The 25,987-nt window shown below is 36.3% G+C and overlaps 1 protein-coding gene across 4 annotated transcripts in view; it reads right to left on the reverse strand.

The window, feature by feature from the left end:
* Positions 1–321: 321 nt before the first annotated feature.
* Positions 322–25,987, reverse strand: part of RBBP8 (RB binding protein 8, endonuclease) — a 38,101-nt gene continuing 12,435 nt past the window's right edge. For all 4 annotated transcript variants that reach the window (XM_065752602.1, XM_065752603.1, XM_065752604.1 and 1 more), the window contains exons 4-19: positions 22,523–22,618; positions 20,891–21,003; positions 20,112–20,187; positions 16,181–16,350; positions 14,635–14,733; positions 13,478–13,575; positions 12,726–12,853; positions 11,208–12,093; positions 11,003–11,129; positions 9,780–9,877; positions 8,946–9,060; positions 7,862–8,032; positions 7,223–7,292; positions 6,119–6,215; positions 2,614–2,755; positions 322–915 (exon numbers count right to left, since the gene is read on the reverse strand). In XM_065752602.1, coding sequence (XP_065608674.1) covers positions 818–915; positions 2,614–2,755; positions 6,119–6,215; positions 7,223–7,292; positions 7,862–8,032; positions 8,946–9,060; positions 9,780–9,877; positions 11,003–11,129; positions 11,208–12,093; positions 12,726–12,853; positions 13,478–13,575; positions 14,635–14,733; positions 16,181–16,350; positions 20,112–20,187; positions 20,891–21,003; positions 22,523–22,618 — 2,584 coding nt within the window. In that variant the 3' untranslated portion in view covers positions 322–817. The remainder of the gene's footprint in view (positions 916–2,613; positions 2,756–6,118; positions 6,216–7,222; positions 7,293–7,861; positions 8,033–8,945; positions 9,061–9,779; positions 9,878–11,002; positions 11,130–11,207; positions 12,094–12,725; positions 12,854–13,477; positions 13,576–14,634; positions 14,734–16,180; positions 16,351–20,111; positions 20,188–20,890; positions 21,004–22,522; positions 22,619–25,987) is intronic.

Consider the following 25,987-nt stretch of genomic DNA (forward strand, 5'->3'; position numbering starts at 1 on the left):
ACACCTGGCAGTACGTAGCTGTCACTCAAGTTTAGGAGTAACAATGTTTATCTCCCTATCAATAAACGAGACACGGTGACTTATATCAACAAAAGCTGCACATTCAAATTTAAACAGTGAAGAAATGTGGTACTATGCATTTAATACCACCATTTTCAAGACCCACCGGGACACCTACCTGTGCAACCTGGGCTAGGGAGCTGCTCTGACAGGGAGTTGGACTTGATGATCTCTGAAGGTCCCTTCCAACCCCTACAGTTCTGTGATTGTGATTTTAAGAAAACAAAAAGACTGTACAGGTTTTCATAGTTCCAAAACTATTAACAGTAGATAACTTTCCAATTTCATACACTTTTATTACAAGTAGATTAAACTATTATTTCTAGAAGAAAAAGTTTATATATAAAAATCCAGTGCAAAATGGAAGCACTCTACAAAATCTGCATCTCTGATCCCACTGACAGGCACTTAGACCTTGCAAGAAGAACTGTGATCTCACTGACTTCAAAGAAGTTACTCAACAACAAAAAGATTCAATGAGATTTGCTGAAATTGTAGCAGTTGACTTCAAAGAAAAAAAAAAAGACTCATTGTTTGACAGGTGCAAAAAAATACAAAATGTATTAACACAATATGAACATACATTAAATAGTTTGGTTTCCTGGTAGATACTTCAGATTTTCAAATTAATTTTTATAAAATTTACATATTTAACGCAATGATTTATCGTGGTGAAAAAACAGGTCTCTATTTCAAGTTTATATTAACTATAAATATCTAAGGACAGCAAAGATGCTCTTCAAGTTGGTGTCATCATTTATGTCTTCTGCTCTTTGCCTTTTGGAGAGAACATCACAGCATAAGGCTGCCGTCTTTTTGGACGCTGACAGGGCGTGACATCCTCTTTAATGTACCCTTCAAGAATAAGAACAAATCTGAAGCAATAAATATCATATAACAACACGCATAGCTTCAGCTTCATTTTTTGCTTACCCACAAAAAGTCTGATTATTTCCACCTCTCCCCCCACCCCCAACAAAACGTTACAGATCGCAGGGTGCTGTATCAATAATGAAAGCACTCAACTGCTTTCTGGTAGGTGACTGCACAGTGGTGCAACACTGACACGTTAAGACTGAAGAGAAGAAGGAGGCTATGAGCTGTTCATCTAAATACAAAGTTGCATTCTGCGCCATCTTTTCTGCAGAAGATTTTACATAAGAGTAACGTAATAAGTATGTTAGTACTGCAAATTCAGTCGTCTGACAAAATTAACTTCTTAAAATGTATTCCAGTCATATACAAGAAAATTAAGGCACACGTGTTTTGTGAGTTTGAAGAGTACATCCCTCTGTTTCGAGAGCACTCTATTTTATTAAAGAAGTCTGCCTGGAAAAAGCTAAACCTACAGATCAAACACACTTTGAACAGCTTTCTGATAAGAAAAGTGCATAGGAAACTTCTATAACATACTCAGCTTAGCTAGCATTGACACTAAGCAGACACTTCATGCAAATCAGTTACAGCATCTGGCTTTTGTCAAATCTTTACTGTTTATCAGCAGTAACGTCCATTGAGGTGAGAGCAGTAGATTCCTACTTCACAGTTGGAAAACACTTTATATACAATCCTCAGTTATTTTAAAAATCCAACTGGTTCAAGATACCATTAAGAAATAGAAAATACATTCTAGACACATGCCTGACTTCTGATAACTGCAATTATTCATCATCACTGGAACCCTTCCCAGTGTTCCTGCTGCACCACTGCTTTTATAAAGGAAGGGCACATCTGAAGTCTGCCTTTCACATGCTGCTGAGGACTGTTAACAACTGACCAGCTCTCACCCTAGCAGAACTAGGAGATTGCTAAGAAGCTAACTTAACAGGAGTGCAAGCAGATTCCAAAGGAATAGTAACAGGCAACCTCTCTAAAAGGATATCTTGAGCACCTGATGTTATAAAACGGACACTGCTTAATGAGGATCATCAATTCTCCTTGGTTGGAACAGGTAAAAGGCAACCAAGGTTGGAAGAGGAAGGACAATGATTTATCTTAAAAAGACAATCATCTCAAACCACAGAAGGTTCTACAACGGTGAGAATATCTCATAAACTAAAGGAAAGGAGGAATAAATTCTCCACAGCCAAGCCATAGCCATAAACAGGGTATATGCATTAAGAACTACCTACACACACATCTGACCCTCAACTTTTCCACTTTTGTTTTGTTATAAGGAGCTCCCAAGATACACACAAAGGAGACCAGTGGTGCCACCTGTCTGTCCTCAGTTGAGTACAATCTCAGCCTTTACCTCTGAAAACATTGGCCTCATTCTTGCTCTGGTTGAAGGACAAGTAAGGTTTCAATTAAGTTCTACGACAACACCAATTACTTCTACCTTCTCTAACTAGATTATGAGAAAGTTTCCCTATATTTTCTTCTTCCTAGCTAAAAAAGACAATGATAATTCAAAATAACAGTTACTAATAAGTAAATGGTTGTCAGAAAGGCTAGGTGAGAAAGGCTGCCTGACAAACTAGAAGCAAAGCACTTTATAAAGCAGATTTCTAAAATGGTTTCCTGGATTTATGAGCCATTTTTCATACTAACCTCTTTCCACACAAGTTTGAGTGGAAGGAAATCCGACCTCCCAGAAATTTTCAGGTGTATTTGGAGGAATGTAGCGAAATCTGTGCCTTGAACAGGCAGCTAGCTTCTTTTCTCTTTCCTCTTCTGGAATATCTGCATAATACTGTATGTTAGAAAAACAAACAAACCCCAAGTTAACAGATTTATACATATAGAGGAACTGCTTTACACAAAGACACCATCAATCAGTATTTACTAACACGGTTATCTAAAAGTAACAGCGAGGACAGGCAAGAGTAAAGATTTGTTATCCAAATGACAACTTCCTGGCTATTATCCCAAAAGTTTACCAAGGGTACAGATTAAGCATAACCTTACAGTGGCACATTTGTTAGCTTTGTATCTTTTAGCATACCACAGGTAAAAGGTTTAGCAATGTATATAATTACTTATGTCAACAGTTTTACTTGCTGATTTTGTGAAGCTGGCACAGGTGTCAAGATAGGTGAGTTTCCTAGTAAATGAAGTTTCAGTTTGCATTTGCAAATAGAACAGAAAAGAAGTAAACACCATGCTACAAAATTCACACTGCAAAATTATTTCCAGTACCTAAATTTACAGTGCTTACAACAAATGTAAGTCAAAATCCTTCCTGCTTTATTACCTTCAAACTGGGAGTGCATAAATAGCTATTTTAACACCATTTTTTAAACTTGTGATTTTAGTTTAATATCTCCTAAAATGTTGAGCGTGAAGCTGTCACAAAGTACTACAGTATTTTCAAGGCTGAGCGCATTATATGATTTGAGCGGCATGGAATTGTTTGATTGCACAAGAAGCCAGGCCCTCATAAAAGTGGTAAAACAATTTCATCAAAACAATAGTGTTATGATTCAAAAAAAGCAGAATTAAAACCTCATTAAGTCAGCTGGAAAGTAATCTAGAGTGGGAAACAGGAAAGGAACAGAATACTTCTGTCAATAGAGACTACTTCCTGTCTCCATCTACTGGCAGCATCTCAAAAAATCTACTCTTTTAGAACAGTAAAGTACACTGATAAATTCCTTTTTTTCCTAATAGATAGCAGGTAAAGGATAAAATAGGCATAAAAATCTTCTTGTTCCCAAACTTCCAACAGCAGAACTCTTTCAGTGCCTGAATCCGGAGAAATTTAGTTTGCTACAGTCTTATCCAAGGTTCCCTTCAAAGCAAAAAAGCCTATGGGCAAGGCTGGAACTCCAATGGGTATCAGCAGTTCAGGGATTGAATCTCATGAAGTGGGGCCACTGTTAAGGTCAGCTGGTCTTCAGAGACACAGCTGGAAAAATGACTGGCCCCCTCTTACAGAGGTAATGAAACTAATGAAAAAAAAAAGAGGAAGAGGCATCATTATTCACTAATAAAAGTTAAGAAGTGACAAGGAGTAAGAGTTAATAAGATTATAAAAGTTCTACAGTATCTGTGTGATTGTTAGCCAAGTTTTATTTAAGGATAAGTGGTACACATGTTTATCCTTTAAACAGTTGGAATTTTAGAAAGCAGCCTACTGAAAATCTGCAATGTACTGCATTTTGGAGGAGGGACTAAATAGATGATGACTGGTGGGGAGCATTTATGTATCAAACAATGAGAAATACTGCACAGTCTTGGAGAAACAGATAATTAAAAAAACAAATCAAGCTAATCAATCCAAAGATATTAAAAGTAACTTTTCTATTTTAGTTTGTTTTGGGATGGTAAAGACTGAAAAAGTTACATATGGCTGCTACTAAGAAAAAATAACTAAGCTGTCTTCTAGATGGAGATATCCACAGCATCTTCAACCCCCCACAGAACACTGCAGCTAGTTTGTAATGTGTATAAAAACACCCAACTGATCATCCTATTTGAAGTGTAGCAAGACTGAATCACACTAACACACATAATTTTACAAACTCTATGCTGCTCCTGCATATTATCTTTCTCTGATCTCACTGTGAAATCACAGTAATAGAAGATATCTTGCCACATTTTACACTGTGAGATGAATGAGATCTTCAAAAGAGGTTTATAACCAGGACTTTAAGGACTTTAATATCAGTTTGCCAGAGCACGTGTGAAAGTTGGATCTCTCACAATGAACAGGTAAGACTTCTGATATTGCTTGCAGCATTGGGCCAGAAACTATTTACCCATTTCAACCCATTCTCTAAACATTTCCTCAGACTTTGGAAACTTTTCAAAGCCTTCTGACTAATAAGCCAAGACTTCTTCAGTATTCCTTATGCTTTGTCTAATTCTCCTTTTCTTGCATAGGCATTTCATCAAACACCTGTTTTATGCATGTTGCAATGAGACAGCCAAGCATTCCACACATCCTAAAACATTCATCTTGAATGGCTTGGACTTATATATATATATCCTTGTTAAAGTTTAATGCCCAAACCTAATACTGTAAAAATCAAAGCTGTTAATGTTTCCATAATTACAACTCTAAGCTGTCAGGAAGAAACAAGAACTGGATTGACTGATCTGTAGCTTGCAGATACAGGAAACTGAAAGTCAGTATGTGGCTCTTGGTCCAAGAAACAGACTGAAGGTTTTAGTTTTTCGTTATTTTCCTTCCCCTCAACATCCTGTTTTCCTTCAAAGTATCTGAATTAAGTACATTTTTTGAAAATGTCACTTATAGGTGACTGTAAGAATTATTTTAATTTAATGCGTTTTAACAAGAATATTTTTCAGGAACATGCTTTTGACCTAAATACAGTCCAATACATTTCTTCTGCTAAGTAAATGTGACTTAGCTATAGAATGACCAGCAGCAGAATCTATAACAGTGCTGGTTACCAGTACATATTTGTGTGGAAATTATGTGAAAAGACTCCTAAGAGAATCCATCACTATTCAGTCATTAATCAACATTTCTATCACAGTTACCTATTAGATCATTGCCTAATTAATTCAGTCCACTCAGAATCAAATTACACGCCCTTACTACGCATGTAACAATATCAGTATATTCTCTTCAAATTATACATAAGCAGTTTAGTTAATTTAAAGGAAGGAAAACCCGTAATGGAGAAACCTAAAATCTCATACTTTTCTCCTGATAATATAAACATTTTTCTATAAATTTGCACATATATTTACATTAGTACCTATGTTGGTGTAACCATCTGAAAATACAGATGCCTCAGAAAAAAAGAAACAAAGATGACAGAGGTACAATAGGAAACAGAACATACTTATTCAAGTACCTGTGAATTACAGAAGAGTTTAGAACTAAAATTTAGAAAGTTACAATTCTTCAGCTAGCTAACATTTCTTCTATTAACAAAAACCATACAAAAAAGGCATACAAAAAAAAGAGGAGATGCATGTGTTGTTTTTAATCTGTAGTAAACAACAACAACTTTGTAAACAGCTTTGGTAAACAACTCTTTGATCCTGTATATACCAAAGATGTGACCAGACTCAACTTCAATAGCACTTGAGAATGTAGATGGTAGAAGAGCTGAAGACCAAAACTTCCAACACTACTTACTATTTCACATTCCTTACAAGTATGGCCAGGCAATTTTCTTCTTTCTTCTTTCTTTCGAATCACCTCAATATGAGGAAAATCTAACATAGTGTTCTTTCTGAAAAGCAAAAATGTTTTCATGTGATAAAGTGTTTTATTTCCTCTACGTGTCTGAGAATTTCCTTTTTCTAGGATACAATAATGAATCACTTCAAAAGAAAAAAGAGAAGTCATAGCAACTACAGAACCCACACATACTATATTTCATACTTGAATATGATTACTTCTGGGATAAAAACAACTTCAGAGTTTTTAAATATAATAAAATCCTTAAAAAAAGCCACACGTGTCAAATGTTTATGGCTTTTCATCATATGAAAGTGACTTGATCTGAATTACTCAAAAATACTAGTGCTGTAGAACACATTCTGGAACTTGGAAGTTCCTGCACTGATTTGTGCATGAAAAATATTATGTCACAGTTCAATCACTGAACTAAGATTTTTTTCAAGTAATACGCTCTTCTTTGAAGCTACAGAACACTAAACAAGTTTTCATCTACAAAGAAAACGTGACAATGTTAAAAAGAAAAAGATAGTAATTATTTAATTGAAGGGCTTGGAATCATTGTGAAATGAAGACTCAAGACCATCAACGATGATTCAGTGGAAAGGCAACAGAGAAAGCCCTGAGGCATATAGTTATCCAACATTCCTGATTTATTCCCTAAAGGAAGGGAAAAAAACCACCAAAGATAACTACTTTTTTCGTATTTGTACAAGCAACCCATCAGCTCTTTGATGATAAACTGATGTATGGCTACATGCCCATAAGAAATCACATGGATTACAAAATACTTCATTCAACAGGATTATAAAAAGGAAAAAATATCATTCCTTACTTTGCAACAAATGTGACTGATATATCTCAAAGTGTTTTTTTCCCACTCTACTTCAGCTTTTATCTAATTCACAGCATCTTTTACCTGTGCATCTCCAGCTGCTATTAAGTTTTATATGAACAGGATTGCTTTATGGCAAACAAGTTCTCTTTAAAGAGGAAATACTCTCAGAATGCCTATGCTGAACAAACTACTTTTATTACTATTTATGTTAGGCAAATTACCTTTCATCGCTCTTGAAATATGGCTCCACAAAAGCTTTCTGTTTGGCTTTATCTTGTTTATCCTCATGTTCTGCAAACACGCAGAACAAGACACATGTCACATAAGGTTAACAGACTGTCTGCAGAAATGCCTCTAAAATTATTAATAAGCTAGTAAGAAATAGAAAAATGCCACATACATGCTGCTGAGGCAGCAGATTCAAATATAAAATAAAAATAATACAGAATTGGTTGATCAGTGATCACAAAGCATTAGAGGAGAAGAGCAGTTAGATAAGATGACCAGAACAGGAGTGGAAAGATTACTTAAAATACAAAATACTGAGAAATCTCAATATAGGTGGGGAACACAGAAAGCAAGTAAATCACAATCCTAACTTACAGCCAAAAGTTGGTGTTTCCCTTAGGAGTGGCTATGTTGTACAGCTCCAATATTCTTATGCATGTAATGTAAATAAACCAACAGAACAATTTTCATATTGGTTTGTATTATGTCATTACATATAAATTATCCCATGAACTATGAAAAATAAACTGCTTGTTTGGCATATTTGTTCCTGTTCCTAGAACAGACCCTGACTTCAATTCTCGTGGTCTGACCAGTCTAACAAAGAAGAGAAAAAAAATATTATATCCCACTCTTTAGTTTCTTGCTTGTTACTGTTATTCCTTTGTCTTGCTCTTCACCATGGAGAGTTTCTTTTTCATCACATGCAGAAGGACTATCTTCTGGTAGGCATGATTCGTATTCTTCATCGGCTGTCCGATCAAACATTTCTGTTATAGAATCATTCATTTTTTTTTCCCTTCCTATTACAGCAAAAAACAAAAAATAAGTAACAAACATCCAAATCACTCTCTCAACAATTTAAGTAAAGAAAGCATGCTTTGTTTTAATGTATATAAAGAACTGGTATCTACTTCCAGCTCTAGTACTCATTAACTCAACAATAATACATTTATTCTTTCTGCAACCACTCCAGTAACCTTTAGAATGTGAACACTCATTTTTCATAAAGATATCTTGCTTCCATTTCAAAACTTTGATTAACTGCTGAATCATTTTGATATACCTTTAACAGTACTTGTTGTAATTATGGACTTTTCCAAGCAAAAGGAAATACTTTACTTTTGCGTAGGAAACCAAGTACAGAAATGTGATCAAGCTGCAAAATCTTGGAAGAGAAACAAAGCAACAATAACAAACAAGCAAAAAAACAACAAAACCAACAAAAACTGACCACCACCAGCCTCAAAGCAAAAAACAGACTGCAATCACTGTTAGAAGACATGGCCCTGTAACTACATCACATGTGATATAAACACATCTGGATTTATTTTAAATACACTAGTCATAATTATATGCTATTAAAAATGGGAGTGGCCTTTCTATGTAAGTCTGATATGATTACCTATCAGCCTTTCAAAAGCTCTTAGTTGTAAGCATGTTCTTTTCTGGTTAGAACATGGAAAAAAGTACTTCACATTTTAAGCACTGTAGAAGCATGGTTCTAGCTTTGACTCGCATCAGATCTTGTTTACTCAATGTAAGTTTAGCAAAGAAACAACCAATCTGTTTTTTTTTTTTTTGTTTGTTTGTTTTTTTGCTATAAGCCAGTTTATATTATCTAATCTCATATAGGAAAAATCTCTTGTTTTCTCCTAAAGAAAAAAAATAATAATTATAATAAAAAAAAAATCAAAGGGGGAAAAGAAGTCTTACTTGGACTGCTTTCCTGGGTTTGCTCTTGATTTTTCATTTTTAGTAGCACACTTTCACTGACATATGTATAATCCATATCAACAACTTCTCCTCCAGTTATTGACTGAGAATCATCCTGAATAAAAAAAAGGAAACATGACAATAACCCTCAGAATCAACTAGTATAACTACTATTAGTGCTGTATATCTAATGCCATTTTGTAATTGTTCCCTGAAACATTTTGGGCATTTACCTGGCAAATTACATTACTTGCTAGACAAGAAATTCCTTAAACTTCTCATGTTAAAATTCCGCAAAGAAAAAAAGCTGCATTAAACATACAGAAATTGAAAAGTAGTCAATCTCAATTCAAAACACATTAAGACAGATCTTACTTGAGAGAAAGCCAACCATTTCAGGAAAATTCCCAGTGATCCTGTTATTTCTAATAACCAAACTGTACCCAGAGAAGGATAATGGTCATAATCTGCACATCTTCCATTACTTAATGAAGAGAGATATCTCCATGAATGCTTCCACAGGAAAAATCATGAGATTTGATTTTTTGTTTTCAAAGAAATGCCAAAATACCAAGTCCATCTGTTTTTCATCCTGAATATCCACATGGCAAAGTTTATCAAATAGAACAAGACAGCTGAAATCATTACAGGGTAACTTAACTATACTGTGAATAAACAAACATTTTAGGAGTGTGAAAAAGCAACAAGTGAGCTAAATTGATTTTAGTTAGGAAGTGGGTTTGGTCTGGCCAGAATGAAGTTCATGATATTACTTCTAGAGGCTTTTTCCTAACATCATGGAACACGCCAACTTGCTGCAAAGCAATGGCTCACCTTTGTATCAATCACAGTTACGTCCATTTTGTACTGTGCAAGGTCAGCTCCTGGGTCTACGCTCCACTGAAGGTTTTCTAGAGGTTTTTCTTTCAGGTCTGGATAATAGAATATGATGGGAAAAAAAAAACAACAAGTCAGAATCAAACTCTGTAGGTGGCAGCTGGTACGCATAATATGACTTCGCTCTCTTTTCATCTTTTGTTTTAGGGATTTACTTCTCTCGCATTATAAATACAATAAACAAACTATTTTATTTGAAGATTCAGAAATACATCTCAAGGTTTGGTGTTTTTTTTTCCTCCATATTCAGGGAGCACACCATGCCTATATATTTCTACACAGTATTTAATACTTAAATACTCTTGCTGATAAAAATCTTTGTACTTTGCAAATCAAGTAATGTTAAAATTGCCTAGAAGACATTAGATGAGTAAGTAAACAAAAGTTAATTCTTAGAATAAGAGTACATTAGTGTCTGGTCACTGTTCTAGAGATGGCACCCAACGTAGCTGTGAACTAGTTTAGATTTTAAGCTACATAGCAATACAAACTGCTTATAGATTTTTTTTAAGCTTGTAACATAAACTTTTAAGTATTTCTACATCAAGTATGCAGTGCAACAGCAGAGCTAAGGAACACAGGTAATACTACAATCCCACTTATAGAAATAAAAAAAAAATACAACTGGGATCACCTACAGGAAAGAATATAACTCCCAGGAAAATTTTTTACAGAATCTGTTCATTATTACCGATACAGATTTCTCTAATAGATCATAAAGGACTAACAAAATGGCTTATTGTTACATTTAAGAACAGTTTGAGCATTTGATGTAAATAGTGAAATAAAATTTCAGGAAGTTTGAGTTTAAACTATCTGTAATTCATGAGCTGCAGCAAGGCAATGTGCAGATAAACACACTAAATAAGGAATAATCATGTATCTCATTTATTTGTTGAGTTTACAGCTGAATGCCAATGATATATTCATTATATAGTGTCAAAATACAGGGAAGATACTACTAGAAAAAAGCCTACTGAAATACAGAAGATTGTAATTGAAAATCTGAAAGTGATCTTGAGAAGCACAGAATGGAAAGGGACAAAATATGAAGCAGGAGAGTGATTAACGCTGGAAAAGACACGATACAAAGTATTCTATTCATCCATAACACAGGCTATGAGGATAAGGGAATAAAATGAACAATTTCTTTAAGTTACCTTGCTCATTTGGCTGTACTTTATTTTTTGATAGCCTACAAGGGTTTGGTTGAAGTACAGATGCTGGTTCTGACTCTCCATGCCCTGTCCTTGTTTTCTTTCTGTTTGGTACATGGCCACTGGCAACCTAACAACATATTGCAATTTTATTGTTTCCCAAAAAACACAGCATTTCAAAAGAGAAGGAAAATGGAGAAAAACATACCTTCACATCATTAAAAAGTTGCTCTGTGTCTATAGTACTTGGCAGTGGCGTAATTTTTAAAGGAGGGACTTCTTCTTTCATTTGGATCTGTTTTTTCGTATCTGCAATTGTTTTTGCCAGCACTGCCTCTTGTACATAGGGTTCCTCTTGCACATCTCTACCAAACAAGCTCCTCTCATTGCTGGCATTCTGAATGGATGATGAACCCTCATGAATGGGCTTCCCTAGCTGCAAAAAAACGTCATACAGGGTCACCTGCTTCAGTTTATTTTTACAGGTCTCCTCACTTCCGTGTTTTTTCTCTTGACAACGAACTCCAGAGAAGCGATCAGACAGATCCAAGGGCTTATCACCTGTATGCTCCCCATTAACGTGCTGAATACCTGATCGAAAGGGTACAGAGTTCTCTTTGTTGAAGGATGCATTTTCACAGCTAATTGCATGCTCATCTTCAGCTTTCTTTCTCTTAGCACACCTTCCTTCAGGCTGCTTCTGGTGTATGAGAAGGAAATCACTCTTGATCATCTCATTTTTAGCCGCACAGGTGTTTCCAACACAAGTTACAACCTCATTACTATTCTTTTTCACAACCATTTGCCTGTTGATAGAGACCTGGCTGATAACAGAATTGATTTCAGTTCCAAGATTCAGTGGTGCAACAAAAGCAACATCTTCAGATTTTGATCTGTTTTTATGAGATCTGGAACTGGAAGGATTGTTGAAGAGGTTGATTTTGACATTAAGCTTTGAATCTGTATCTAAAATACAAGATGCATGACTTGGACTTGAGTTGTGCCGTGTACTGCTAGAGGCTCCGAAAACAGGAGACACTACCTGAGAATCCCAGTCAACACGTGGTGGAGTGTTCTGAGATGGACCTGAAAGACTGAATACAGTGAGAGATTAAATCATTTTCTGATGGTTGGGAAAAGACAGAAAAAAGCCTACACACTTCCCATCAATGATCTGCAAGAAGCTGTCAGAGTATTAACTGCCATTATTAATTAAATTGAATTAAAAACAGAAGGAAAAATGAACAGGGAAACTTTCAGTCTAGGAAGTCAGGAATCTCTCCTACTGAAGGACTGCCTACCTTTAAGTGCTGTGAAGAGGTAGAAAGTAGAAACAGTTGACAGAATAATCTATGGAGGCTCTTGTACAGATTCTATAATCATGACAACACTCTCAAAGCTTCTGAAAGTGAAGAAAAAGTGTGCAAGCATTGTTTTTTGGGTTTTGTTTTGTTTTTTTGGAACTACTCTGGTTTTCACTTGTGATCAATAAAACATACAAAAAGTCATTTAGGAAAGGACTGCATACATACAAAGCTCACACACTGCAAGTCTGAAAGGGAAGTAGAAGTCCACAGTTTTGCTTTTATTAGTTCCTTTTCTTCTACTGGTGACTTACTTGCATCAAAGAAAACAGTATCATGTGAAAACAGTTTTATTTCTGTGTCTATACCTTTAAAAGAAAATGCTGTTTAAACCAACACTATTGAAACAATTGGGAACACACCCTACACTGTTGTCTTCATTTCTTGATTCAGAAGCTGAATGTTTTTTCAAGTCTTCAGAGTGCATGCTGTCTGGAGCCTGGTGCATAGCAGTACTAGTGCGGGGAGAACTCAGTACGCTCTGGGACTCCTTGCAAGTCGTCAAGTAAAACAAAGAATGGAAGTGTTAGAAGCTGTTGAAGTTTATAAGTATGCTAGATTTACACATAAATACTCCAAGGTCTCATTCAAATATAAACATTCACCTTGAGAAGTAACAAACTAAAAGATGAACTTTTCCCCAGCAGCTCATAAAGAAATCTTATGGAAACTTAAGAATTCCTGCAGAGACATGCATACAAATGCAGGCACTTTTTCTATTTAAAGGAAAAAATTACTATCATCTTCACTGTACGTACAAAGCAAAAATATAAAATAAATCAAGTCTCATTACCAAGTAAGTTTTTTTTAGTCTCTTACAACTTGATTACTGCATGAGCAGATCCTAGGATTTACTCCACTACCTTTGTCAGACTTGAAATATGTGCTTACAGCAAGAACTGTGACCCACCTGTCTGCCCAGTCTGCAGACAAGTCAGTTCAGTTACCTCTCCTGTTGCTACAAAAATCCTTTATGAAGGAAGAAGTAAGCTAGAGTGAGCTTACTGGAACTCTAAATATGTTTTGCAGAATTTTAATGCAAGACAAAAATACCACTTTCCAAAACAGCTGGCAAAAAAGTTGGTTATGCGAGAAATCTGTGAATTATACTTACAGATTCATCCGTAACAGTGAGTCCAATTGTTTCTGCAACAACTGCAGCCAAGTTAAAAGATGGCTTTGGAACAGGATAACCTCCCATCCTTGGTTTATCTTTATGAGTAGAAAGAAATTCATTTAATAAGTTATACGTATATTATCTTAATCTACTTACATGAGGGATACAAAGTCTAAACTAAAACAAAAAATCACAAATTGAAATCTGATTACTATGGAAATAGTATGATCTGTATCAGAATCAAACCTGGAAGCAATAAGTGGAGCAGAAGGAAAAAAAAAGAATTTCTGATGAGAGCAAACTGCTGCGTTATCGCAGAAACTTTTAATTCCTGTTGGCATACAATTCCCCAGAACTAAAATACAAATCTAAACACAAGTTGTATTTCAAACCCTCAGTCCAAGGCACGAGAAATCTGAGAACAACATGTAGAAAAGGAATACTGAATATTTATAGCAAAATGATTGCGTTGTTTATTTCCTAGGTGACACTTCTATTATTCTTGCATTTCACTGTGAAAGCCAAGAGATGAGTTCCCCTTCTTTGAGGGGCATAATGTTATTCTGTTTATTAAACTGAGTCAAAGGAATAATACAATGGGAAAGTAGAAAAACTACAATACCAGAACTGTTACCTGCATGAATAATTCTAACACTAACTCTTACAATCATTTATAGTTATATACTTCAGAGGAAAAAAAAAAAAATCAGGGACAAAATTATTCCCAAATAATTATTTATGGAGAAAGATTTAAGATTTAAAAGACTTACCATAAATTCACAAGCACAAAGGAATAATTAAATATTATATATTCCAAAGTGATTAAGTGCAACGCTCAGAGTATTTTACCTCATGTTAAAGTTGAAACCTTGGACAATTGAATGAGTTGGCCAAAGCCAATCAGCAGTAAGGGGGTTCTGCAATGAGGTTCTTTTCATTTCTTGACTGTAAGCCCTACTGATATGCTACCAGATCACACTATCCACTGGCACTGCAGTAGGCAGTTCAGAAGCAGTTCTGTGGTTAAACGTGATTTCCTTATGCTGTCTACTGTTCAAAGGGAAGGATCACAAACTGAACCTCAGTTGTCAGTAACTCCACAGTCGAACAAAGTTTTTTTTCATTGTTTCAAACAGAACTATTAATACACTCACTTTGTACAGGGGACAGTTGTGGATCACAGGTGTCTGCCACTAGTATCTCTTCCTCTTGGTGACAGCTCACTTGTGTGGAATACAGCGGAATTTGAAACTCTAGGAAAAGTCGTATAAACATTATCATGTGATGAAACCACATATCATACTTTCACAGTTATATGCAGACACAGAATCAACATCCCAATATTAACAGCACTTGAATATGAATTTTGGTGCTTAGGTGAATGGATCTACTAACACACATCTAATTACTTCTAATATTTGCTGTAAATTCTCTGTCTCTCAGACATATCTCCCCTGCTAATCAGCCTTATTTTAAGGCTGCCACAAAACTGTATCACTTTCTACACTGATTGCATAAACAGAAGATATCTAATCAATACTTCATTAGTTAATACAGCATTGAAAGTACTTAAGAGTAAGCTGTCCAAGACAATAAATTTCTGCACTGGCTAAGTTAATGCAAAAGCAAAAAAACCTGTGACATGAATAATGACCAGCCTTCCACGTGTCACTTAGCCCTGGACACTAATTGCTTCTCTTAACCATTAAACAAGACAGACATTTACATTTTTTCTTATATGTATAGATAGACAGATGAGCTATCAGATTAAACCAAACCTAAGTTTTTTATTCAGAAAATTGAGAGAAATAAGTATGTTTAGACAAGATTAGCTGCTCACAATACCAGAATTAGATGGTTAAAATAAAAGCCATGAATAACCAACCCACCCTATTCATCCCACATTCATTCTGCTTTTATTCTTGGAAAGTTTTGAGTCAAGACATCTATTTAGATCCAAACACATATGTTTTTAAAATACTTCTTGAATTATTATTTCAGAATATAAATTAATGCATTAAAGGCACCTGGATTGTTTAACATATTTCCTGTGTATCATTAGAATACAAACCAAAAGTCCCTTACTTCACAATTATCAGTTATGGTCAAAATACATTAGAGCTATTTCTATGGCATTACAGAAGCAAGTTTGAAAATTAAATGTGCGCAGTATCTCCAGGCTTAGGCATACAAAAAGTGCAATGTATTGGTACTAGGAAAAAAAGATCATGTAGATACTAGAATTAGACTCCTATTGGTATTTAAAATGTTACTTTAATTGGAGGATAATTGGAGAATGTGGCAAAACATTTGTTTTACTCTCCACTAGGTGGTGATGAAGCTGTATGCACATGTCAAACCCTAACAGTTTAGAGTTACAGCACTTAACTGTCAGGAACTGTTGCATTTAACAGGAGGTTAAGGCAAGCTTTGAGCTGTGATATAACAGTTGGTGCTAAAGCATTTTCCCACTCAGCATATTCATATACATATATCTTTTTTTCATATTTTTGCATAAGTGGAAAAAAAAGCAAACCAAAAAACAGGCAGAAGAACAACTGAGACTTTTTTTCTAGTTTCTGTTTTTTCTAGTTTTTGTTTCATGTTTCTTTGCAATCAGACTTGTGTCTTTCACTCCTTATCCCTTTAGAATTTTGAGATGTAGTAAAGAAAACCCAACCAAACAATAGCATCTCTTACCACTGCTGTTCTTTGCAAGTTCCAAATCTGGGTGTGTATGTTCTGTGTATCGGATATGCCTATTCTCTTTTTTCCTCCTCATACGGTTAACCATAGAAAATGAGGAAGTGAGAACCGGAGAATCTGGAATGACACCTTCTTCTACATCCAGTGCTTGCTGCTTTCGCTCCCTGCAGACCAGATCAGGTGGTCAAATAAAACCTCAAGTTTACAAGACAAAGATTTAGTTGTGCATGCAGGACAATAATACAGTTTAAGAAACAAGAATTTAGAAGATACAGACATCTCAATAACACTGTAAAATAAGTACATATATACTACTACAATCAAGCTTTTAAACACAGCAAATTCAAAATTACCCCATTAAACCCAAGAACAGCATGCAATTCTAGCTCTTCACATCTGAGGCAAACATTCTACTACTGCACCATGGAAAACATTTTCCGTGGAGAAAAAAAAACAGCCAACAAAAGTCACCAACTGAGAATTGTGTCATTTTTGACTTGTTTTCATGAAAATGCTCAAGGGGGTGGACTAACGTACTTCTCCTAGGTGGAATTCCATGCGTGCCTTGAGAAAGCTCTCTTTAAATGGAAAATGAAGCTTTCTGACCATTTCAAACTGTAATGAACAGTGTTATACCAAAAGCAATCCCCCTCCAGACCACCTGATGTTACCTCCTATTCACTTCACAGAAGATTTCATTGAGTAGCACAAAAAACAACGTGAACTGCTCATAACAAAGTGAAACATGAGTTAACATTACTGTTAGACATAACTGTGAGAGAAAATATATTGTAGAGTCAGTATACAAAAAATATTAACAAATAAATAGAATTTTCTTTCCAAAACTCTTGTTTAGTGATGGCAAGAAGGAAAACAAAAAACAAAAAAAAACAACCAACACCAGTTTATTCCAATTCTTTTAACTTTGAGTTTTAGTAGTTAATGAGGGCATTGCTCCCTGTAATATGGTGGTGGTAGCAGGCAACAGAAGAAGCAGTGAAAGATAAGCATAAGGAAATCTAACTCTGCCTGCTTGGACATCTTTGGTAGCATTCTTCCTTACAAATCTCAGGAGAAGATATGAACGAAAAGATAATTTCTTAACTATGAAGAGAAAAAAATTGTAAAGTTTTAATCTAGGGGAAGAAGACAGGGATATATTTGTGTCTGCACTAAAGTGAACTGCAGTCGCTAACACAAGTTAATAATATGATGGCAAAACTGTTGAAAGCAGTCAGGCTTCAGACAAGGAGAATTTTTGTAAAGTTTTGCTTTTACCTCATGGCTCACTGTGAACATTTAACTAACACTGATTCACCTATTTTCTTCTCTGACATCTTGATTAATCCTATCGTCCAATTCAGTAATTCCTCTTTTCTAGCACACACAGAGAAAATGCTCTAACTGGAATGCTGTGACATCTACTAGCAATATCTTAAATCAAAACATACAGCAAAACAATGTATTAATCTAGTTACATCACAAATTTAAGTTAGCTGATGGGATACTCATTACGTTTATCAACACAGCCCTGTACAGACAAATGGCTTGCTACCAATATTTTTCCATACCTCAGCTCTGTGCAAGCCAAAACAAAGTTCCTAAATGCCATCACTGAAAAAAAAAAGAAAAAAGGAAGCTGCTGCCATAGACACCATGCACAATGAATATGCATTACATTGTTTCTGAGTTACAGAAACATTTAATTGAGATCTCAGGAAATGTTTTTGTAGAAATGCCCCCTACTCTTCCTATCCACACATAATGAATTACCCCCTGCCAAAGCAGCACCCTAGCCCAGGCTGCACAGGTAGGCGTCCAAGTGGGTCTTGAACATCTCCAGAGAAGGAGACTCCACCACCTCTCTGTGCAGCTGTGCCAGTGCTCCATCACTGCACTGGGAAGGAGCTCCCACTCATATTTGTGTGAAACTCCCTATGCTTCAGTTTGTGGTCATTTCCCCTTGTCCTATCACCACAAACTGCAGAGAAGGGTCCAGCCTCATCCCTTTGCCTCCCGCTCCTTAGATATTTATAGACGTGGATCAGATCCCCTCTGAGTTCTCTTTTCTCATGGCTGAACAGACCCAGGGCTCTCAGCCTTTCCTCATAAGAGGTGTTCCACGCCCTTTATCATCTTTGTAGCCCTCTGCTGGACTCTTTCCAGGAGATCCCTGTCTTTTTTGTACTGGGGAGCCCAGAACTGGACACAGTACTCCAGGTGAGGCCTCACCAGGGCAGAGTAGAGGGGGAGGCCAGACCTGCTGGCCACGCTCATTTTAATGCGCCCCAGGATCCCATTGGTCTTCTTGGCCACCAGGGCACAGTGCTGGATCATGGCCAGCTTGTCATCCACCAGGACACCCAGGTCCTTCTCCTCAGAGCTCCTCTCCAGCAGGTCACCCTCCAACCTGTACCAGTGCATGTGGTTATTCCTCCCTAGGTGCAAGGCACTACACTTGCTCTTGTTAAACCTCATTTGGTTTCTTTCTGTCCAACTCTCCAGCCTGTCCAGGTCTCCTTCCAGCATGTCGGCCATTCCTCCCAGCTTTGTATCATCAGCAAACTTGCTGAGGGTGGGCTCTATCCCCTCATCAAGGTCATGGATGAAGGTGTTGAATAGGACCAGGCCCAGCACCAATCCCTGAGGAACACCGCTAAGTACAGGCCTCCAACTGGACTCCGCACAACCGATCACAACCCTCTGAGCTCTGCCAGTCAGCCGCTTCTTCCACACCTCAACTTTGTCATAAGGATGATGTGGGACATAACATCAAATGCTTTGTTAAATCAAGGCAGAATACATCCACTGCTCTCCCCTCATCCACCCAGCCAGTAATGACATCACAGAAGGCCACCACATTGGTTGAGCACGACCTCCCCCGGTGAACCCATGCTGACTACTTCTGATAACTCTCTTTTCTTCCAACTGCCTGGAGATGGCATCCAGAACAAACTGTTCCATCACCTTTCTAGGGATAGAGGTGAGGCTGACTGGCCTGTAGTTACCAGGATCTTCCTTCTTGCCCTCTCTGATGGCCAGAGTGACATTGGCTATCCTCCAGTCATCAGTAACCTCTCTCATTCTCCAAGACCTCTCAAAGATGATAGAGAGCAGTTCAGCAATCACCTCTGCCAACTCCCTCAGCACATGTGAATGCATCCCATCAGGGCCCATGGATTTACATACATTGATGTTGCCTAGATGCTCTCAGACCATCTCCTGCCTCACCAAAGGGGAGCTTTGCATTCCCCAGACCCTCTCACTCCCACAGACCAGGAGCCCTGAAGGGAAGTTCCCACAGTGAAGACAGAAGCAAAGAAGGCGTTCAGCATCTCCGCCTTCTCTGCATCCCCCGTTAGCAGAACACCTTGTAGGGAACCCACAGCATTAATTCTACATTAAGCAACAGGATATTCTATTGAAATGTAATAGTCACTACCTTCAGTCAAACAGTAGGACCATCCTTCTTAAATCAATCTTAACCCACTCAACTCTGCACCCATTTGTAAGATTATCAGAAGTTTATTTCAAAAAACAAACTGCAACTCTGACTATTAGAAAAAATGCTTTTCCTAGGAGGAAACTGTAAACAGTCTATAAAGGAATAAAAGAATGAGAGGCAAGACTTTCTGATGTACCATGTGTGGAATTGTTTTGAGCAACCACAAAGTCAAACTGAATTTCTATTATATTTATCCACCTTTTCCATATGAAAGCCCTGGTGTACAGAGTTCAAAACAAATAAGTTCTCTAACATGAAGATGTTAGTCATATCCTGTTCACATAAAGTGGCATTAAACCATCTTTTCACAGTCTATTGCAAAGTAATAAATGCACGTTTAAAAGACTTACAAGTCAGTATTTATATTTTTCCAGACTCTACTATCAAGATCAAAAAACAACAATAACTCTGAAAACTTACTCCAATTCCTTCTGCAGTTGCTGGAACTGCTCAGATATCTTTTTATTTTCATCCTGCAGGCTGTTTTTCTCATTCACTGCAATTAATATAGAATAACAAAAATCAATTCACACATGGTATCATTGTGTTATATCTGATTTTGTCAGGTATTCTAAGGAAACCAAATCAGTTCTTAAACCTTAATACCATACATCCTCTACACCTTACCAAAACGAATTTGCAAATTAGTCACTAAAAGTGTAAGAAAAGGCAAAGGTGTCACAGTTACTAGATTACCACGTTAGTTGCACACAATCATTAATTGTCCACGTGAATATGAGTGAGCCGGTGTTGTTAAGATGAATGAATTGCTCTATCAGATCCACGGACCAGAGGGCACTAGCTTGACTCAGGAAACTTTTGAAATTGCTGCTTTCTGATCACTAGTTACTTCTGAAAACATGGTTTACAAAGGAAGCCTTGACATCTGTCATTCATTTTATACTTTGATTCTAGGAGCAAACAAAAGCAGTCAGATTTCAGCTCCACTACTATCTCATGCTATTAGATTTTTCACATCAATACAACTGCAGCATTAGCACTTCAATCTAAGTGAAGGTGGTTCAAATGATGAGTAATTGCAGTGTGCTACATACTTTCAGACTGCATAATCTACTGACATCACCTCTGGAACTTACAAAAACATACCAAATGTGAATTTTACAAAGTTTCAGGACTTCATGAAGGACTAGTTTATAAAACACACTGCTTTTGTCTGCAGACTTGTGGATAAAACTTACTAAGCTCAGTGATGAGTTTAAGATTCTGCTGCCGGATGTTTTCAAATTCTTGCTGTTTCTTTCTCATATGTTCTTCAGTTACAGCACAACGATCACATAATCCTGCTCTTAACCTTCAATAAAATTAACAGAATAAAGGTTTACAAAAATAGTGCCATGCATAAAACAACTATCCACACTAAACAGGCCATTTGAACAGCAAAACTACCAAACTAGTCAAATTAAGAAGAACAAATATGCAGTTCTGCCTGTAACAAATATCAAACAAACATGAAAACCTTTAACTTGACACTTAGAAGTGGAAGCTCCACATGAGGCACTGCCTCCATGTTCTCTAATGGTCTAGATCAGTTGTTTAAAGCTCATCTGTGATCAGAAAAGGAGTCACAATTAGCAGTACACCTTATCTGACACATTCGTTTATGCTGTGAAATGTGTGTTATTATCTGTAAACTGAACTAAAGGTATTTTATTTCTGGTACACAACAACAGTGTAAGCAAAAGGCAGATTATTTTGACTGCAAAATAAGATGCCAGCTGGCTAAGAGTTGTGCTTTGCTGCTGTTAGCAGATGAAAACAGCCAGTTAAATTTCTAATTCTGCAGTTTAATATGAGAAATAGAAGCCATCTTGATTTATAAGTATTTTGATATTGTAGAATAATGGAAAAAGTAAAATAATGGAGATGCCTCTTCATAGTAGCTTTTATCATCCTCCTGAAACAGACCATTTTAAATACTATTTTTTTTTTGTTTTGTTTGTTTTTCATATTTCATCTGGCAAGGAATTTAGAGAACTCCATCCTCCATGCAAATGCTTCTCTACTTACGTGTTGTGAAAGTTTAGTACCTGCCTGGCTACAAGTTTACACCTAGTGCACTTTACAGAGAATTAGAGTTGAAAGCAAGTTTTGAATATTTGTATTGATAATTTTGAATATTTGAATTTTGTAAAATTTGATGTAACACAGGAATGCAAGAAAATTTCATATGAAATCATCTGTTCTCAAAAAACTTCTAAGAGCCTACTTAACAGCAAATTTAACACACTATCCAAAGCAGTTGCCTTTTTTTTTTAGAATATGAAAAAAGTACTGTAATCTCACATCTACTGTTTTTGCTTTGCTGTAACAGATTAAATAGAAGCAGAAAAGCAAAAGGCAGAACAGGTCAAAAGGTGATCAGAGTGGCAAGAGATAGAACAACTGATTAAACTCACACAGAACAGGCATCTGAAATCAGTCCTGCAAAACTGGAAGATTTCTTAATAAGTCATTTAATTTGTTTCAAACACATTACAGAGCTTACCTTTGGGTTTTCTATTTGTATTCTATGACTGATAGAAAAATCTAACTCTGAAAATATGGATTAAAAAGAACATGGCTTAAAATAGCTGTCTGGATCTCAGGCTAACCCATTAAACTTCAACTAGCCTTTACTGAACTAGAAAATAACAACTCGATTCACTCAGAAGAATTTGAATTTTACACTTTTCTTTAAAACACTATCTGGACTGTATTAGAAAAGGACCAATTCACAAACAAGCAACACTGCAAAATATACAGAGCTACTCTGAAAGAACACAACCAACTCCCAAATTAAAAAAAAACAAACAAAAACCACAGTAGTTCACCTGTCTTCTAGAACCTTGATTGTATCATGAAGTGCCTTTTGCTGCTCTCTGAGCTGTTGGTTCTTGGTATAAAACTCTTCAAGCCTCTCTGCATCCCTAAAAATTAAAAGAAAAGTTACTTCCAACTTTAAGTTACAGATTCTATCTTTACAATACAGAACTATCTCTGCTATATTTCTTTTGTATTCTTGGGGAATGCAATAGATCACCAGTAAAAAAGAACAAAATACAAAACAAAAAAACCCCAAACAACTAAGCTGAAGATAAATAAAGCAAGTTTTTCCAATGAATGGTAATTTATAAATGCCTTTGTTAGAAAAGGAGCAGCTAGTTTCTAATCCTACCGCTGCAGTTACATTTCTGTTGCTGTATCTGACTTTTGCTCAAGACAAAATTCAAGTAACAACAGTCAAGGCATAAAATCTAATAGCATTCAAATAATAATGTCAGGGAACATAAGCTCGAGCACTCCCTACTTCAGTGTCGTGCTGAGAAGACAGTTGGAGACTTTCACAACCAGGTTAGTTTGCTCTTTTTTTTTTTTTTTTTAGCAGTGAGTTCAACTTGTAGCACAGTAAACCACATTAGGTTTGTAAATCTTAAAATTCATTAAAGGTTTAATTCCTCAGGCAGCATTTCCTAGTCAACAGAACATGGATTTCTAGAACACAAAGAGGAAGTGAACTATTTCTGAAGTGTTTGCTAAGAGGGAAGAACTTGGGAAAAAATAATACTCTCTGCAAAACAGGACTTAAAATAAAGAACATTTCCTCCTCAAAAGAGCTAAGGAATACCAGTAGCATGAAATTCCCAACTTTAGCTCCCTTTGACTTATCTTTGACCACCATATCTCCAGGATTCAAAGTAATTATACAATTAGTATAAATTTTCTACAAGCCAGAACAGCTTTCATTAGAAGCAAAGCAGCTGTACCTATGTAACATGACACTAACTTCTGAGAACTGTCATTCCTTGCTCTTCTTTTTAAACACTGAATCTTCTGTGTATTCCAAGAAAGAAGGTGTTAGTTCTCAGCACACTGAGATAATTATTTAAGAAATCCATGAAACAGGCTGAGACAAAAAGATGATAACACATACAATAGGTAAAGAAAACATACCAACTTGTTCATACAATTCTTTTACACAGACATGCTTTCAAATCAGCGCTTCCTTTAAAATACATTAATCAAACATTAGCTATTGCTAGTTACATAGCTATTATAGAAATACAAGAAATTGACCATCATGGGTCATAAAGTGAACGGACAGCAGAAGCCTTTGAAGCATACATTCCATAGATATTTCGCTAACTCTGAAGATTTAAAAGAAGCTCTTATTTTTATTTGTGAGCTACCACCCAGATTGTACTATTCTTTTCCACTGCTTATATAACATCAAATGGTCAAATACTAACAGAATGATGGGCTGCTGGATTTGTACTTTGATACAGAGAAGGCAAAGTTCTATTACTTCTGTTCATTAACCAAATACACCTGGGCCACAGAAGATGAAACATCGGCAGAAAGCAGTCTATTTTTCTGATGCCTGTGACAAAAAATAACCAGTCTTTTTCAGCTTTTGAAACTTACAGAAGTCTGAACATAAGCAATTTTAAAACCTTTTCCCAAACTACTTTTGTCGTCCCTTCCTCAAGATCATTAACTATAGAAAATACATAGTATTAACTAACGCTCCACCTCTTCCACTTAAATCCTACAAGATGTCACAGTAAGATATTAAGAAGATAGAAGGAACAAGGCTTTTTGTTTTTCATTCCAGTTCAGTCAATAAACTTAACAGACATTTTTGGCTACGAGGCACTCCTCATAATGAATGGTCCCTGACCCAGCATTTACGAGTCACTAGATCCAATGCTAAAGTGGGGTACAATATAAGGCACTCATTGTCAGCCAATTACAAAGTCTGAAACTTTAAACCATAGGTAATTCAGATGCATCAGGGAGAACAAGATCTCCTATATATGACCACTGTATCTACAATGTGGTAATCAGATTCCAACAAACAATAAATAAAGCATTCAATGCATGTTCAGTCACATCGCTGATAACAGTCGCATCTTGAAAATTAATTGACCAATTTAGGATTTCCAGGATGCAGAAGCAACTGATGATATACCAGATCAAGTTAACAGTAACAGCAAGAGATCGTTTCACCCTTTCATAGTAGAAATGAAATGATGATTTCAATTTGTGAACTGTACATAATAAGAAGATATTAAACTGTTTTTTCTGCCCTAGGAAAGTACAGTCTGTAAGTATAAAACATAACATCAAACATGTGCTAACTGAAAGGAATCTAATAACTGTAACAGCTCATCCTATATTTACTGTGATACTGCACAAAAGTTGACCAGCCTTGGTCCTGAGGAACAGGTGCATACTTGGGGGAACTGGGAATTAGCAACTTCAGTACTCCTAGGAATGTAAGCCCTGCTGTGGGCTTGGGGTATTGCTATGTAAATGCAGGGGATGTCTCATGGTACTGGAATAAGATGAATGCTGTTCTGGGAGTGATTAGTCAACCTTTCCTTTTGTGATACTGTCCTGAACTGTTCTTTCAGCCACCACTATCCTCTAGCAGTTTCTCTGCAGCATTTGGTTCATTGTTCAACCATCTCAGATTTTTGTCTAGCTATCTACTGAAAGTTATCTAGGGAAGGGAGCAACACAAGCATAACACAACCAAAGCTAATTTCTTCCAAAAGCTAAATGAGAAGAAACAAGAACAGCTTTCCTGGAAGTGAGAAACAGATATAATTACTGAAGAACAGTAATAATAGGAGACAACAAACTGAATATGTACAATAGTATGATAAAATAAACATGGAAAAAGCACTATTATTCCATGACATAACTACATCACATTTTGGGGTGAAGGTGAAGAAGGTAAAGTCTACTAGAGGGACTTTACTAGTACAAAAAATAAGCATTTGCTCCCCTTCCAACCAGAGATCAAAGCACACTGGGAGTTAATAAAAGAACTATCAGAAATGCTAGATAACTGCTTGACTACTATTGTTAAAAAAAGTATACAATGCCATAATCTTCCTTACCTAAGGGAGACTTCTCAATTACACAATTTGAAAAACACAACTAAGAAAAGGTAACTAAAATCTAACAAAATAATGAGGAAGGCAACTGACTACACAATGATTTAAACGTCAATTCTGAAGAAGTACAAACTAAACACAGTTAAGACAAGGATGAGAACACAATAGCTGCACCTTAAAACAAAGACTGCATATGCACTGCTTCAGATGGCAATGATGGGAATGTAACTATGCAGTATTTTTACTTATCTTAAGAGGAGACAAATTGTATTTCTTTAATATACCTAATACCATTCTACCGTTTTCCAAAGTGGAAAAAAAACTGTAATTTATTTTTATTCCTCTCACACAGCACTTCAAATTGCAGCCCATTCTACAGCCCTAACTACAGTA

The sequence above is a fragment of the Cyrtonyx montezumae genome, unplaced genomic scaffold, assembly GCF_038088225.1.
Source record: "Cyrtonyx montezumae isolate F1298 unplaced genomic scaffold, pur_monq_1.0 scaffold_8, whole genome shotgun sequence".
Taxonomy (NCBI): domain Eukaryota; kingdom Metazoa; phylum Chordata; class Aves; order Galliformes; family Odontophoridae; genus Cyrtonyx; species Cyrtonyx montezumae.